The sequence below is a fragment of the Triplophysa dalaica genome, chromosome 7 (assembly GCF_015846415.1).
Source record: "Triplophysa dalaica isolate WHDGS20190420 chromosome 7, ASM1584641v1, whole genome shotgun sequence".
NCBI classification, from domain to species: domain Eukaryota; kingdom Metazoa; phylum Chordata; class Actinopteri; order Cypriniformes; family Nemacheilidae; genus Triplophysa; species Triplophysa dalaica.
In genome coordinates, this window is record NC_079548.1 from 23,576,318 (window position 1) to 23,592,766 (window position 16,449).

General features: G+C 45.4%; 1 protein-coding gene across 1 annotated transcript in view; it reads right to left on the reverse strand.

The window, feature by feature from the left end:
* Positions 1-6,762: 6,762 nt before the first annotated feature.
* Positions 6,763-16,449, reverse strand: part of LOC130426477 (5-hydroxytryptamine receptor 3A-like) — a 29,007-nt gene continuing 19,320 nt past the window's right edge. The window contains exons 4-6 of the mRNA XM_056753282.1: positions 16,051-16,283; positions 9,888-10,016; positions 6,763-7,587 (exon numbers count right to left, since the gene is read on the reverse strand). Coding sequence (XP_056609260.1) covers positions 7,265-7,587; positions 9,888-10,016; positions 16,051-16,283 — 685 coding nt within the window. The 3' untranslated portion in view covers positions 6,763-7,264. The remainder of the gene's footprint in view (positions 7,588-9,887; positions 10,017-16,050; positions 16,284-16,449) is intronic.

The window sequence follows — 16,449 nt, forward strand, 5'->3', positions numbered from 1 at the left end:
AGCCCAGATGGCTGCCCAACAACTCCCGGTGGCGAATCTGCTCCAATACGCGGACCTCAAGAAGGCAATCCTCCAGAGGGTGGGCCGGAGTCCTGAGCAGCACCGACAGCGGTTCCGAGCCCTAGAGTTCGGGGAGCGGTCCCAGCCTTTTGCCTTCGCTCACCAGCTCCGGGATGCCTGCCGCAGATGGCTGATGGCCGGGGCCACTACCGTCGATACCATCGTCGACCAGGTGACGCTGGAGCAGTTCGTGGCGCGGTTGCCTAAGAAAACTGCCCAGTGGGTCCAGTGTCACCGCCCGACGACGCTGGCCCAGGCCATCCAGCTGGCGGAGGACCAATTGGTGGCGTGCCCTGGGGTCGGCGCGACCCCATCATCTCTTTCTCTCTCTCCCTCTAGATTCTTCTCCACCGGTACCAGACCGGTGCCATTCCCCAGATCCAGGGGGAACTTCAACCCGCGTCCGCCACCGGAGGCGGGGCCATATGGAGCGGTGAGGTCCGCGGAGGGACACCCCCACCGGACGGACCATGGTCCACAGACCTCTTCCCCTTCGTCCGCCTCTCCTCGCCAATTCGGGGGTCTGCTTCCTGCCGCTGGGGCGGCGGGGACTCCTGGGCCGGCCTGTTGGCGTTGTGGGGACCCCGGACATTTTATCGACCGATGTCCTATGATGGAGGTCGGTATGATGATCCGGGTTCCCGACAACCCTCAGGCTGCCCTCGGCCAGGACGGACTATACCAGATACCTGTGAGTATTAGGGGGGGTATTTATCAGGCGTTGGTGGATTCAGGGTGTAACCAAACCTCAATTCACCAAAACCTGATTCAATTTGAGGCAATGGATACGAGCCGCGGGGTTAAGGTAAGGTGTGTACACGGGGATGTGGTGAACTATCCTTTGGTGCCCTTGACCATACAATTCCGGGGACAAAAACATAGTGTAGAGGTGGCTGTTAACGAGCACCTCCGGCATCCGCTAATTTTGGGAACAAATTGGCCATTATTTCCGATATTAATGGGACACTTATGTGCGGATGTTTCTGGGCGAAACCAAATGCGATGGGGAGGGGCGGTCGCGCAGGTGGGAGAAGTGGAGCCGAGACCTCTGATGGCGGCTCCAGAGGAACGGAGCTCTGTGGAGAGAAGAAATCTCTCCCAGGGCGATGATTTCCCTCTGGAGCAGTCTCAGGATGAGACGCTTAAACATGCGTTTGATCAGGTCCGCACTATCGACGGACAACTTCTCCATCCTACGCAACCGCTCACCTACCCATATTTCGCTATTTTAAAAGACCGGTTGTATCGAGTGACCCAGGACACTCAGTCAAAACAGGATACAACCCAGTTGGTCATACCAAAAAGCCGTCGGGAAATGCTTTTCCAGACGGCTCATTGTAATCCAATGGCGGGACACCTAGGACAATCCACAACTATAAATCGCCTAACGGCGCGGTTTTTTTGGCCGGGCATTCACGAGAACGTGCGCAGGTGGTGCGCGTCTTGTCCTGAATGCCAGCTGGTAAACCCACCGGCCACTCCAAGGGCACCATTGTGCCCGCTTCCTCTTATTCAGGTCCCCTTCGAACGAATTGGTATGGACCTGATCGGGCCGTTAGAGCGATCGGCACGAGGACATCGATTTGCATTAGTCATTGTGGACTATGCAACCCGATATCCTGAGGCAGTGGCGTTACGCAATATTTCAGCAACTAGTGTGGCGGACGCCCTGTTTCGATTAATCTCCCGTGTGGGAATCCCGAAAGAGATTCTCACAGATCAAGGCACGGCGTTTATGTCACGGACACTCCGCGAACTGTACGGATTATTGGGGATTAAGACGATTCGAACCAGCGTCTATCACCCACAAACAGACGGACTGGTCGAACGTTTTAATCGTACGTTAAAAACCATGATCCGGAAATTCGTACACGAAGACGCCAAAAATTGGGATAAGTGGTTGGAACCTCTGTTATTTGCGGTCCGCGAGGTCCCCCAAGCCTCCACGGGGTTTTCCCCCTTTGAGCTTCTCTATGGGCGCCAGCCTCGCGGGGTTTTAGACGTCTTAAGAGAAGCTTGGGAGGACGGACCTTCCGCGAGTAAAAACCAAATTCAGTATGTCCTGGACCTGCGAACAAAACTCCATACACTGGGGCGGCTCTCTATGGAGAATTTGTTACAGGCCCAGGACAGACAGAGCCGACATTATAACAGAGGTGCCAGACTACGGAAATTTTCACCGGGAGAGAAAGTGCTTGTATTACTCCCAACGTCTAGTTCTAAACTACTCGCCAAGTGGCAAGGACCATTTGAGGTCACACGACGAATAGGAGATCTCAATTATGAGGTAGTACGATCGGACAGGAGCGGGGCACATCAGATTTATCACCTCAATCTCCTCAAAAAATGGAGTGAGGCGAACACCGTAATGCTGGCGACGACAGTGAGTAGAGTAGATGATCTCGGGCCAGAAGCGAACGTCAAAGTTCAATCTCTCGCTCTGGCGCCAGGGGGAGATCATCTCTCGTCCTCCCAGTTTACGGATGTTGCGAAGTTGCACGCTGAATTTGCAGATGTGTTCTCGCCCCTGCCCGGTCGCACAAATCTCATAGAGCACCATATTGAGACAAAACCGGGTGCGGTAGTGCGCAGTCGTCCATATAGGTTGCCTGAACACAAAAAAATTGTGGTTCAGAAGGAATTAGATGCGATGCTAGACATGGGGGTAATAGAAGAGTCCAATAGTGACTGGGCGAGCCCGATAGTTTTAGTACCTAAGACCGACGGCTCGGTCCGGTTCTGTGTGGACTATCGCAAGGTGAATGCGGTGTCGAAGTTCGATGCCTATCCAATGCCTCGAATTGACGAATTACTTGACCGGCTGGGCACGGCTCGTTTTTATTCGACATTGGATCTGACGAAAGGATATTGGCAGATCCCCCTATCTCCCTTATCCAAAGAGAAAACAGCCTTTACTACGCCGTTCGGTTTGCATCAATTCGTCACACTTCCGTTCGGGTTATTCGGAGCTCCAGCTACTTTTCAGCGTCTCATGGACCGCATTCTCAGACCCCATGCGGCATATGCCGCAGCCTATCTCGATGATATCATTATATACAGTAATGATTGGCAGCGGCATATGCAGCACTTGAGAGCGGTCCTGAGTTCGCTGAGGAGAGCGGGGCTGACGGCTAACCCGAAGAAGTGTGCAGTTGGGCGAGTAGAGGTAAGGTATCTGGGCTTCCACTTGGGTCACGGGGAAGTGCGTCCCCAAATTGATAAGACGGCAGCGATTGCAACCGCCCCGAGACCCAAGACCAAAAAGGAGGTGCGGCAGTTCCTGGGGCTGGCGGGATATTATAGACGGTTTGTACCCAATTATTCGGACCTCACCAGCCCGCTGACTGACCTCACTAAAAAGGGAGAACCAGATACCGTCCAATGGTCGGAGCAGTGTCAGCAGGGGTTTACCCAGGTGAAGGCTGCTCTGTGTGGCGGGCCGTTATTGCACTCTCCCGATTTTTCACTCCCTTTTCTGTTGCAGACTGATGCCTCGGACAGGGGCGTGGGCGCGGTCCTGTCCCAGGAGATAGAGGGGGAGGATCGCCCGGTGCTGTACATCAGTCGCAAACTGTCACGGACTGAGATGAGGTACAGCACCATCGAGAAAGAATGTTTGGCGATCCGGTGGGCGGTTCTCACCCTCCGTTATTATCTCCTGGGGCGAGAATTCACGCTCTGTTCTGACCACGCACCCCTCCAATGGCTCCACCGCATGAAGGACACCAACGCGTGGATCACTCGTTGGTATCTTGCTTTACAACCATTCAAATTCCAGGTGATCCACAGGCCGGGGACTCAGATGGCGGTGGCCGACTTTCTCTCCAGGAGGGGGGGGAACGAGGCTACAGGCCGGATGGAGCCTCGGCCTGAGTCGGGCGGTGGGGGTATGTGGCAAGGGGGGCGTGGCTTAACACGGTCTGCGGAGAGAGGGCGTGTCGGGAGAATGACGGTGAGTAAGCAGATCAACGCTATAGTGAAATCACCTGCTTCTCGTTCTAGTAATTGGCGAGGAGACGCATTTAAGGCACGAAGGAGGAAGAGAGAATGGAGAGAGAGACGGCTGAGAAACTCACAGACGGAGAAGCCTCGAGGAGTGGACTCCAGGATTACATGAAAAGGATCTTACTCTACGAGAGAGGAATATATGAAGTGAACATTTGAAACCCGGAAGTTGAATACCCGGAAGTGGACTATAAAATAAAAGTATCTCTTGTTTCTCAGCCACGCCGACCCCGCCTCCTTTCTTCCTTCATTATTGAACCTTGTTACAGTGAACATAACAGGGATGTGCATGTTAACACATGTTTTTATTACTTTAAGTCATTACAATAATTTTACCATTTTCAACTTCATTTCGTAACTTATACAAAGTGCAACCAATAGGTTTAAAATATCATGTAAATTCAAGTGAATTGTAAAGCCAGTTTGATTTAACTTAAACATTTGTGACCTTGGATTCCAAAACCAGTCTTAAGTAGCATGGGGACATTTTTAGTAAGAGACAAAAATAAATTCCCTGGTGCATCTAGCAACCCAGAGAACGTTAAAAACAAGATCCTAGTAAGTTTTTTTTGATGGGCCTTTCCCTGCAAGCATGTGAGAAATCGAGTCATTCAGATTTCGCTCCTGTTGTGACGTAAAAGGATCTTATTATAATAATAAAAGCCTGAAATAATAAACCTTGATGATGTCTGTACTCAACAAATTCGAGACTCAGGAGGAGCTTGTATCTTCATCTGCTCAAGCTCATTGGACTTCATGATCTCACCGCCAGACTATCTTGTTGTGAAGTTGTCTTTGCCTGTTTAGTCTACATGCTGGTGGTATGACCAATGGACTTTTCTGTTCATTTCACTACATCACCAGGACTTGTGCGTCTGTAGTGCTCATTCCGATGACTAAACACTGGGTGCATGAAGTGCTCATCTTGTTCAGTTCTAGGGTGTGCCTCAATAAGCTCCCTTGTTCAGTAGTCAGGGCACTGATCAGGGAGTTGGCCATTTTAAGGGCTGTCTCAATTGGAAAAACCTTCCAGTGCACTGAAACATTCGTTCCCTAAAAATTCCCACAATGCAATTTAAAAACAAGTGAGCATCAACGCTCCCTTAGTTTCTTTACTTAACAGTTCAAAAGGGTTGGGAGGGTTACTTAAAAAATATATTCTGGTACAATTACAAATTACTTAATCAAAAATGTAATCAGTAACATAATCCAAGTATCACAATATAAATATAATCTATTCCCATTATACGTAACCAGTTACTCCTCAACCCTGCAGTTCAATTTAATATTAGACCAAATCTGATATCTAACAAAATAAGTGTTTCTTATATGTACTTCAACTATTATTAAACATTAAGCAATAATAAATAATTATATTTATAACGATTATTAAAATTATGGCAATTTATTGAGATATTAAATCCTTACACCTACCCCTAACCTTACCCTAAACCTAAACTTTGTGAATAAAAATAAATTTTAAATCTTAAATCAGTTTTATTGAAATCAAATTCATTTATGATCTGTAATTTGATAGAAAAACGAGTTTCAAGTTGATGCCTTTCTACACCATTGGAAGGTCCTGTTCCGCGGTAGCGCTCACTTGTGAAATGCCCAGGCCAGTAAGTGTCACTCTGCTGGAGGTCGTGACGCTGCGCAGCTCCTGGGATTTCGTATAGGGACACCATTCTGCTTTGACACAACTTCAAGCGACAGACAGAAAGGGAACTTCCCTGTTACAGCTGTAACCTATGGTCCCAGATGGAGGAAAAACGTTATGTCCTTTATGCCACAACGCTTCGTTGTCCGCTGCAGTGAACGGTAGATGCCTCTCAGGTTCCTCAGCTCAAAAAGTCAACGAATGGGCACGCCATCTTCCTATTATACCCGTATGCACAGGGCGGAGATTTGCATGCCATGCCATTCGCCAAAGTTCATTGGCCTTTTAAAAGTACAATCAGAGAAAATAGGTTCTCAAGTTCAAACCCAATTCTGTCTCAACACAACATCTCGTTCCCTCCATCAGTGAACGGAGGTTACAGTCGTACCTGAGACGTTTTCATGTGTCTTGTCATGCATGAAAATCAAAGTAGTGGTTGGATGTTATTTAAATGTTTTTACATGATATATCAGATATCTGTCCTCCCCCGTTTGAGTAGATAGGACTTTTGTCTTAAACACGTGTTTATTACTTGAATTAAATAAAGGTATTGTTTTTGAGTATTGAATTTACCCTCTGCCTATTTCCCATTTATTCTTAGGGTAGACAAAGATAGTCAAATCTGTCATTGGCTTTAAGTATCTGTTTAGATCTACTTACTCCCCGTAATCAGAAGACTCCTCTGTGAGCTGTCCGTATACTTAGATCTACTTCAAAGATATCAGTCAACAGACTTACTTCTATAATTATAGGTTTTATTAATAACAATTGTCAAGGTTACAATCAATATTCTTGTAACTAATAAAAGAAAAAGTCAATAAATATAGAAGTCAATAAATATAACATACATCAAGGCAACCCAGTAGGCAGCTAGCACCGGAGAGACTGATCAGAAGAATCAGAATCTGAGTAAGTCATCTCATTTTAGTCTTTTATAGACAGTTTCTCAAGCAGCCACTCTTCTGATGTCATCTTGAGATTATTCAATGCCTTCATCATTTGTCAATATAATGCCACCTGCTTTTTATTATTTGCCTTCGGATTCTTTGACGCTGCTTTCACCTTTGCTTGGCCTGCAACAGACAACTCCTTATCTGATGGAATGGAATGCTGCTCTCTCGGGTAACAGATCCCATTCTTGCTAATACATTATTTTCTCTTTTCTACTCTATGATAATAAAATATAATGAATACAAGAACATTCTGTCTTTTCTTTTCTTAAAAGAAAAGGTTCATATGCAATGTAATAATCCTTAAACATGCATTTCTACTACTTATAATAAATTTGGGTAAATATTTTCATGCAGTAAACAAGGTATATAGAGTATATAGTGTTCCGTAGCCAAAGCAAAAGCCATGGGAGAGTAAATGTGGGAGAATAAAAACAAGGTCGGGCAATTGCATTTTTCTTACTTTACTCAACAGTATGAATAAAAATAAACTAAGTCCGATTGAATACAAATAAACTAAATTAGGATTACGTAAAGGCATAATAAAATAAAATTAAACTAAACTTGGATTAAATAAAGGGATATGTCATTATAAACAAAGTTGCATAATTTGAAATATCCTTATATACAGGTCCAGCGTTTGCAGGTCATGTATAAGATGATATAACAATACAATCCAAACCTTGCCAAGTAGATACAGAAACACAACACAGGCTACTATATAAATAACAGCGAAGGTCATATCTATAATTCTTGCTGCTCTGATCAAGCACAGTGACTCCTTCGGTTGGTGTTGTTGAGTAATAGCACGTGCCTCCATGAGGATCAGCTTCAGAATGTCGAATATACATGTCACCTCTTCATATCCACTGGTAACTGTGTCTAGAGAGTTATTCAAGTCTCTCACACCACCTGTTGGAGCAAGTACAAACCATAGCTCTAGATCAGGGCTGTCCAATGTCGGTCCTGGAGGGCCATAGTCCTGCAGAGTTTAGCTCCAACTTGGCTCAACACATCTGTTTGGAAGTTTCTAGTCTGCTTTGTGAGACCTTGATTAGGTGTTCAGGTGTGTTTGATTATGGTTAAAGCTAAACTTTGCAGGACACAGGCCCTCCAGGACTGACTTTGGACACCCCTGCTCTAGATTAATGCAGTTCTTTTCAAACAAACTATTGTTTTTGTGTTTAACCTCAACTCTTAAATTAAAACAAACCACTTGGATTTTTTTTCCTTCATTTTATGTCATGGTTATGCAGGGGGAATATCCTAATTGCAGGCACCGGGGATTAAGGGGTTTTAACACGCAGATTTATTAAACATAAAATACAAAACAAAGACCCACAATGGGGTAAAACAGGAACAGACAATAATATAAAAGCACAGAAACGAAGACTGACTAAACACGAGACTAAAGAACACTTGAGACTAAAGAACACTTGAGACTAAAGAACACTTGAGACTAAAGAACACTTGAGACTAAAGAACACTTGAGACTAAAGAACACTTGAGACTAAAGAACACTTGAGACTAAAGAACACTTGAGACTAAAGAACACTTGAGACTAAAGAACACTTGAGACTAAAGAACACTTGAGACTAAAGAACACTTGAGACTAAAGAACACTTGAGACTAAAGAACACTTGAGACTAAAGAACACTTGAGACTAAAGAACACTTGAGACTAAAGAACACTTGACACTAAAGAACACTTGACACTAAAGAACACTTGACATAAACTAACACTAAGACTAGACTTACTTTACAATATGTAATGTATATCCACAGGGACACAGACGAGGAACCAAACACACGGCTTGAGAAGGCATTTAAATACAATGAACGTGCAAAGGACAAGGAAACATGAGGAGTATAAATAGGGAGGCAAATCAACTAAAACAGGTGCGGGGCATGACCTACTTAACAAGGTGAAAATGAGACGAAAGGGCTGGAAACATAGACGATACTCTGGGAGAGTATGGAAAGCCGCAAGGCCAAAACGTCTCTCCCCACATAAAACATAAAATTCTGTTTTGGTTCTGCCTCAAGACCAAGAACCGTGACATTTTATTTTATTGTGCTTGTTTTTACAATGTGTATTACAGCAAAGCCGCTTTACAGAAATCAAAATATATTTTTATAAAAACGTATGGATGAAATCATAAACATTTCAGTGTGCCAACATTTATTTTTACTTTTGTTTGACGGTGGACAGCGGTCATCACAGGCACTCCAATAGCTTCCCCATTCAAAGTACCGGGTGTTATGACCCCTTCCTCTCGTTCTGTAACTACCATTAAAATGTTGGGGCACTTGTGGTCCGGTCGATCTTCTTGTCATGATCCTCCCTCACCTTGTCAAGCTATTCTAGTCTTGTGGCAGGGTCATAACAGTCCCACGTGTTTTGTGTAAGACCCATGGCATTGCTTGTTTTGGTGTGCTATGTGTTCTCCTGTCTCGTCTCCTGACCAAACCCCCTCGTTTCCATGTTAGCTTCCCGCCAGTGTCTGATTCCCCACACCTGCCCATTGTTATTATCCATTGTTAGTTTCCCTATTTAATGCCCTTGTGTTTGCTGTCCTGTGCTTGTTCGTTTTGTATTATTCTTGCCATGTGGAAAGACATTGTGTCTATCTTGCTCCTCAGTCAATCTTAGTCTAGTCTAGTGTATCAACTGTTGTCTTGGTTTAGTTTCTTAGTTTAGTGTTCCTGTTAAATCTGGATTATGGCATTCCCCTGTTTTAGTTGTTTTACCCCCTCGTGGGTCCTTGCTTTGTGTTTTTGTGTTAATTAAAGTCTCGTTTACACCTGTGCTTGGGTTCGGCCTCCTCCACTCCTGACAGAACAAACAAATGCGGATAGAGTTGATAGAGTGAGAGCGATAACACCAATTTTAGCACACCTGTTCCCCATTCACACCTGAGACCTTGTAACACTAAAGAATCACATGACACCAGGCAGGGAAAATTTGCTAATTGGGACCAATTTGGACTTTCACTTAGACATTAATGGCTGTGTGTTGAGTTATTTTGAGGGGACTGCAAATTTAGACTGTTATACGAGCTGTACACTCACTACTTTACATTTTAGCAAAGTGTCATTTCTTATGTGCTGTCACATGAAAAGATATAATAATATATTTACTAAAAAATGAGGAGTGTACTCACCTCTGAGATACTGTATATTTATATATTCAAATACTGTAGAAGTACTTACCATCTTGTCCAGTTGCAGTTGGTGTTTTTTCTGATTTGGTGTCTTCTCTTTTACAAATCAGGACATTCACAAAGATGGTCTCCAGAATGCTCGTGCCAATTAGTGTAAAAACTCCAATGCAGTAAATCCCTTTGGAAAAAAAGCATATTTGTAAAGAAAACTTAGGATGAGTGAGTTTACCAAAACCATTAAAAAACCCTCAATGCAGAAAATGTAAATACAGAGACTTTAATTAAACAGAAAAGCATGACATTTATAATACACAAATGACATGGAAAGATAAAAAGTTCAGTTTTGAACAAAACTGGTAATATAAATAAACAGGAAGATTTGAATAATAATTATCTAATGGGACCTCAATCAGAAACTACAAAAACTAAACCAAACTGTTAAAGAAGTCCTAGAAGAATCCTCAGGAGAGTAATGCTGTAGGGTAATTTCTCATGGAAGGTTTGAGACCAGACAGTGAGTGAACCAGGGAAGTGTGACTTTATAGTGTGGGGTTGGTGATTGGTGGCAGGTGTGTGATCAGTACTCAGGTGAGTGAGATCTGTTGATTGCAGTGGGTGAAGCTGGTGGTGTCTGTGTTGACTCTCTGACACAATCACACTTTCTAAAGCCACTTTCTGACATCTAGTTTCAGTGAGTAACTGCAATGGAAACTAAATATAGGAACTACACAACTTGGGCTTATATTTGACATACTGTTCAACAATAATGCTCCTGGTGATGTGGTTTACAGTTTTATTTTCACAATGCTTTTCACATTTGTAAAGGCAGTTTTGCTAAATAACCTTTGTGTGAATAAAGCTACAACATGCCATTATTATTTTCCCTGGTTGTTCCTCTGTTTTCTGGTGTAGATCGTGGAGTGGGACCGGGTTCAACCTGCACGGTTTTCGGTGAGTGGGACTTTCTGGGATACAGATGGTGGGCTCTCCCTCTTCCTCGTGGATATTTGCTCGGTGGCTTTTGATCGGGGTCACAGAGTGCAGCTATGACACGTCAGAGTTGATCTGGCCCTCCCGGCTGAGCCTGGTTTCTCCCGAGGTTGTTTTCTCCATTAATCAATCATTGGAGTTTGGGTTCCTCGCCACAGCAGGGCAGTGCTGGCTTGCTCACCGGGAGACTGCATTTATTTATTTATTTATTAATTAGATATTATTTGTAAGAATGATCTTGCTTGTTCTATGAACACCATGCACTGTGCTGTGTTTTACCTTATCTGTTTTTCCTGTTTGCCCCATGTAAAGCTGCTTTGGAACAATGCACATTGTGAAAAGCGCTATATAAATAAACTTGAATTGAATTGAATACAGGGACCTTGTGCTCCGGCACCAAGATCGATTGGGACCACAGGACAACTGAGAAAAGAGCATACTTTCCCCCATCCAAAGCATCCTCTTTCTCGGTATGGAACTCAACTCTGTCTCCATGACAGCGCGCCTAAGCACAGCACGCGCTCAGTCAGTGTTGAACTCCCTCAAACAATTTCAGAGGCTCCTGGGACACATGGCATCCTCGACGGGAGTGATATCCCTTGGGTTGATGCACATGAGACCGCTCCAACACTGGCTACAGAGTTGAGTTCCCTTGAGAGCGTGCCACACCGGCAGAAAGCGTATGGTCATTATGCCTCTCTGCCGACACATCTTAACCCCCTGGTCTTCAATTACCTTCTTACGTACAGGGGTCCCACTTGGGCAGGTTACAAGGCACGAAGTGGTGACGACCGACGCCTCCCTGCAGGGTTAGGGTGCAGTGTGCAACGGGCACGCAGTGTCGGGGCGGTGGACGGGCCCCTCCCTGCGCTGGCATATCAATTGACTAGAGTTGTTGGCTGTGCTACTTGCACTAAAGAGGCTACAACCTCTCATGCAGTACAAGCACGTGCTGGTCCGGTCGGACAGCAAACAGGACTCGCCCGTGTAGTGACTGGATCATAGAGGAAAGCCATAAACCCCCTCACTCCCTTTTGTCCTGGTTTTCTCCAGGGGTCTAGTTTAAGGTTTTGAGAGTGTGATAACCCTTTGTTTTCTCTATAGGATATTTACGACTCCTAAGCTTCAAAGCCTCTGTCTCATCTCAAACTTAACATCTGAGGGTAACCAGAGAAACTTCTCTAACAAATGGGAACTTATGTTGTGCCGAGGCGCCAACCTAGGATCAGCGTCGCCTTTGAAATGGCCCGGCAGCTAACTCTGATTGCGTCCACCTGACGCTGATTAGCTGCCGGGAATAAAAGCCGCGTGCTTGCACCACTGTGGGTCCTGGTTATTCGCACCCACCGCTGTCTTCGTTTGACCCTCGGCGCGAGAGAGTGAGAGGGCAGCGAGGGAGACACGAAGTCTACGACCTACCTGCACGAGCACGGACTGGCGGACCTCACACCACGAGCACCCCGGGTGGCACCTTTTCTACTTTTTGTTATAAATTGTGCAATAAATGCCCCGTTGGGGTTGATGGTACTGCCATGTTGTCGGTGTCATGTCTCTCACCTCGTTACATATGTGTTTTAAACTATCCTTTCCTATAAATTTATTAAAATGTCTAGGTTGTGTGTTAAGCGCTCGTGCCATTTTAAATTGTTTGTAACTGTTATACAAGTTTTGATAAAGGGTTCATTCGATGTATCATACGTTGGGATGATTCACAGCTCAAAACTTAGCATGTTTTCTATGGGACTACTTCTCTGTTCATTCCCTATATGATGAGCTATTTTATAAAAACATAGCATGCATCATACTATGTCCATAACTAAGTTTAGGTATTAAATGCAAACTGACCGTACTGTCAAAGCTATGCAAATGAGGCGCTATGAGAAACAAAGGATCGGCATTATGTTTACCATGTAGAGTAGAGTCTAATAAAACCATAAAGGCATTTGTGATGGGTTTTCTGTGCTCACGCTCACAAACTGGTCACTTAAACTGTGTTTCGATCTATGCTACCTCTGCTCTTAATTCTGTTTGGTGAAGTCACGTTACTAATGGTCATGAGATAACGATAGTGTATAAATCTTGATGCATTTTCTGGACGAATGCATATAGGATCTTTATTACTATACTGCTAATCAGAGATTGAAAAATATGTATGTGTAATGACGATTATTATTCCTTGACTGAAATTGACGTTTTAAATAACTAATTTCATGGGTGTGATCTTGAGCACGTTGTGGCATCCCAGGCCAGACCTCTGGAACCTCCATGTCTGGCCCCTGGACAGGACGAGGAGATCCTGAGTGGCCTATCCCCAGCAGTGGTTGAGACCATTACTCAGGCTGGGGCCCGGCCACTTGGCTGCTATAAGCCTATAAGTGGTGCCTCTCTTCGTCCTGGTCCTCTTCTCGCAGAGAAGACCCAGGTAGTTGCTCAAGGAATGTGTTGTCCATTCTGCAAGAGAACCTTGAGACTTGCCTCTCCCCTTCCTCACTGAAAGTGTATTTAGCCGCGATTCCCGCTCATCACGACTCAGTCACTGTAATGTCTCTTGGACAGCACGACCTGATCATCAGGTTCTTAAGGGGCGTGAGAAGGAGCAATCCGCCTCGTCTGCGCTCCATACCCTCTTGTGGTCCTGGCGGGCCTTAAGAGGCCTCCCTTCGAGCCCCTCAGAGACGTATCTCTTCCTCAGTTAACAATGAAGACCGTTCCCCTGATAGCCCTCGCTTCCATCAAGAGGTTAGGGGACCTACAAGCATTCTCCGTCTCCCTGATTGCCTAGAATTTGGCCCCGGCAAATCTCTCACGTGATCCTGAGACCCCGGCCTGGCTACGTGCCCAAAGTTCCCACCAATCCCTTTCATCACCAGGTGGTGAACTTGGAGGCGCTCCCCACTGGAGACATCTCTGCAGACATCTGCAGAGCTGCGGGTTGGGCTATGCCCAACACCTTCGCATGGTTCTACAACCTCCACATTGAACCGGTGTCAGCCCTTATACCTGTGAAAGCACCTACCCCCCTTTTCAATAGGTGGGTCAGTGTGCTACTTAGCCTCCATTTTTCCCCAACGGGGCAAAGAACAGGCATTCCATCCATCACTAAGCAAGCAACCCATGCGGGCGGGCTGGTCAGAGCAGCCCTGCCCCTTAGGCCATGTACCTTCTGAATTATCCACACATAGCTCTGACCGGACCTAGTGCTACTAGACGTTGTAACTGCCCCAGTCGGGCGGTTCCGTCTGATGTATCCTCATGATTGGTTTCCAACTTGGTAACCCATGACCTTCCCTAGGTGGACCTCCAACTCGCGGTTAAATACTTCAGTCCACATATTTTTTCCCATGAGCTCTCCACTGACAGTAAGACCATGCGGGTGTCTCCATTAAAACTCCTCCCGATGGTAGGAAGTGGTCTCTGCAGTGCGCTCCCCATTCGAGGAGTGGACTTACCCAGTGGCCTTACGGCACCGGGTGGCTTCTCGCTGTTAGAGAAAATAAGGCCGCTGCCGTGAGGACCGAAGGTATAGGCTTCCCACCTTTTCTAAAAGCTCTGGGACCTTCTGCTTATGCACTGGAAGATTACAATTTCATGAAAGCGCTCACGTCTGACATGCCCAGGTCAGTCACCGTCGCTTCGCTGAGATTGTGATACGGCACAGCGTTGTGGCGGGTTTTAATAGGAACCCCATCTGTCGGTTCGTCATAATCTTAAGAGACCGACAGAAAGGGAACATCTTGGTTACGTATGTAGGCTCAGTTCCCTGATGGAGGGAACGAGACGTTGTGTGTCAGGTTCGGTCAGAAGACGAGGAATCAATTGCGGTACAATAATGTTTATTTAAGCTTAAACACAATACAGACAGGTGATTTTTGTAGCAAGAGAAGCAGACGGGGTTTCAGCTGATGTCGGTTGACTGCAAGGCCAACTGGGGTAAGCCCCAACCAAGTCGGAGAACCGAAGAACCCGTCTGAAGTTGAGAGGTGGAGACCCACCGGAGGAGTCCACTGGATCTGTGGCCAAGCCCACGGAGACACACGACCCGGATGAGCTGGGGTGACGGACACTCCCGGAACCTGGACAGTGAGAGTCCTTGGGTGGAAGTCAGGTTCCTGGTAGGCGGCTCTTCCTCGTATGACTGGTCAAGGGTGGTGTCAAGGTCTGTCCGGTGAGATGGTCAAAAGTATGACAAAATAGGGAACAAAAAGTAGTATACAGAGTCTGAACTGAGGACTAAAAATGTCCTTGGGAGAAAAAGGGAATACCAGGATACAGTCAACAGGACAGTCACTCAGTCGACAAGACTACAAAAAGCAAGGCAGCTTTAAACAACGATAATCCACACGACAAGACTAGACTGGAGAATACGAGACGGTACTGTGACCTTAGTCAACGATAGCACAAGGGACAATGAGAAGTGATGGTGGTTATAAGGGGGTAAGTGAGATAGAAACCAGGTGTTTGTCTTGAAGAAAATGATGGGGTAATGGGAGCGGCAGGTGAAAACGATTAGACGCAGAGAGCGAACACGTGGCGCCATGACACAAACCCCATGTGTTCAAACACTCATACACACAACAAAACAAACAAGGTAGAGACTAACCCCGGAACCCAACAATGTGTCCTTCTTGCCACAAACACGTGCCGACCGCTGCAGTAGGCTCTCAGGCTCCTTAGAACTAAGGTGAATGAATGCAGCACGCCGTCTCCCTTTTATTCCCGGATATCCGGGGATGGAGTCCGGCATGCAAATTTCATTCGCCAATTTCATTGGCCTTTTACTAAACAAGTCGAAGTGATAGGTTCTCAAGGGCAAAACCCATCGGTCGATTCCACACAATGTCTCGTTCCATTCATCGGGTAACTGAGGTTACATCCGTTACCAAGACCTTTTCAGTTAAAGTTGTAAATGTTGAAATGAATGTATGTTCGGTGAAAGGTTTAGAGATTAAGACATTTTGCACAAGGCATTTTTTTCCTTCATTTAATTGACCTCAAAAAGTTTATTGATGACCCCTGAGGGAATGCATTGATGTCACTTTCCCACATAAACTTCCCTGGACACGCCCCGGAAGAAGCTTGGTTCACGTTATCCTCCTCCCCGTCCATATTTGCTGGTGCAGCAGAAAAATATTCAAATGCTCCAAGTCCAATGTGACTGCTCCTTTAATGATTCCTTCCAATACTCATATGAAACATTATTGAAGTCAATCATGTGGACTTACCAATTAATGGAATGTCACTGGCAGTTGATGGCAGCTTGTCATTAAGAATGAGCAGCAACACAGAAATGGACAGCAGCAAAGTCACTTTGAAGCTCAGCTTCTCTGATACAGATGCCTTTATGAAGAATGAGGCCACATCCAGGACCAGAAAGCAAAATACGGGAACAATTAAGTTCACAACATACAGAAGAGGTCTCCTCTTGATGGTAATCTGCAATGTAGGGATATAAACTCTAAACAATACAGCAAATCTTAGTAGGGTTTGTTTTCACTTGAATTAATGGAACTGGTCATTTTCTTAAATAAAGGTGGTTGTCGAAATTTTGGTCCGTACAGAGTTTATAGGAAACCTAATATTGAGGCTTTGTTGCTCTATCTTCCTCAAACAACAGAATAATT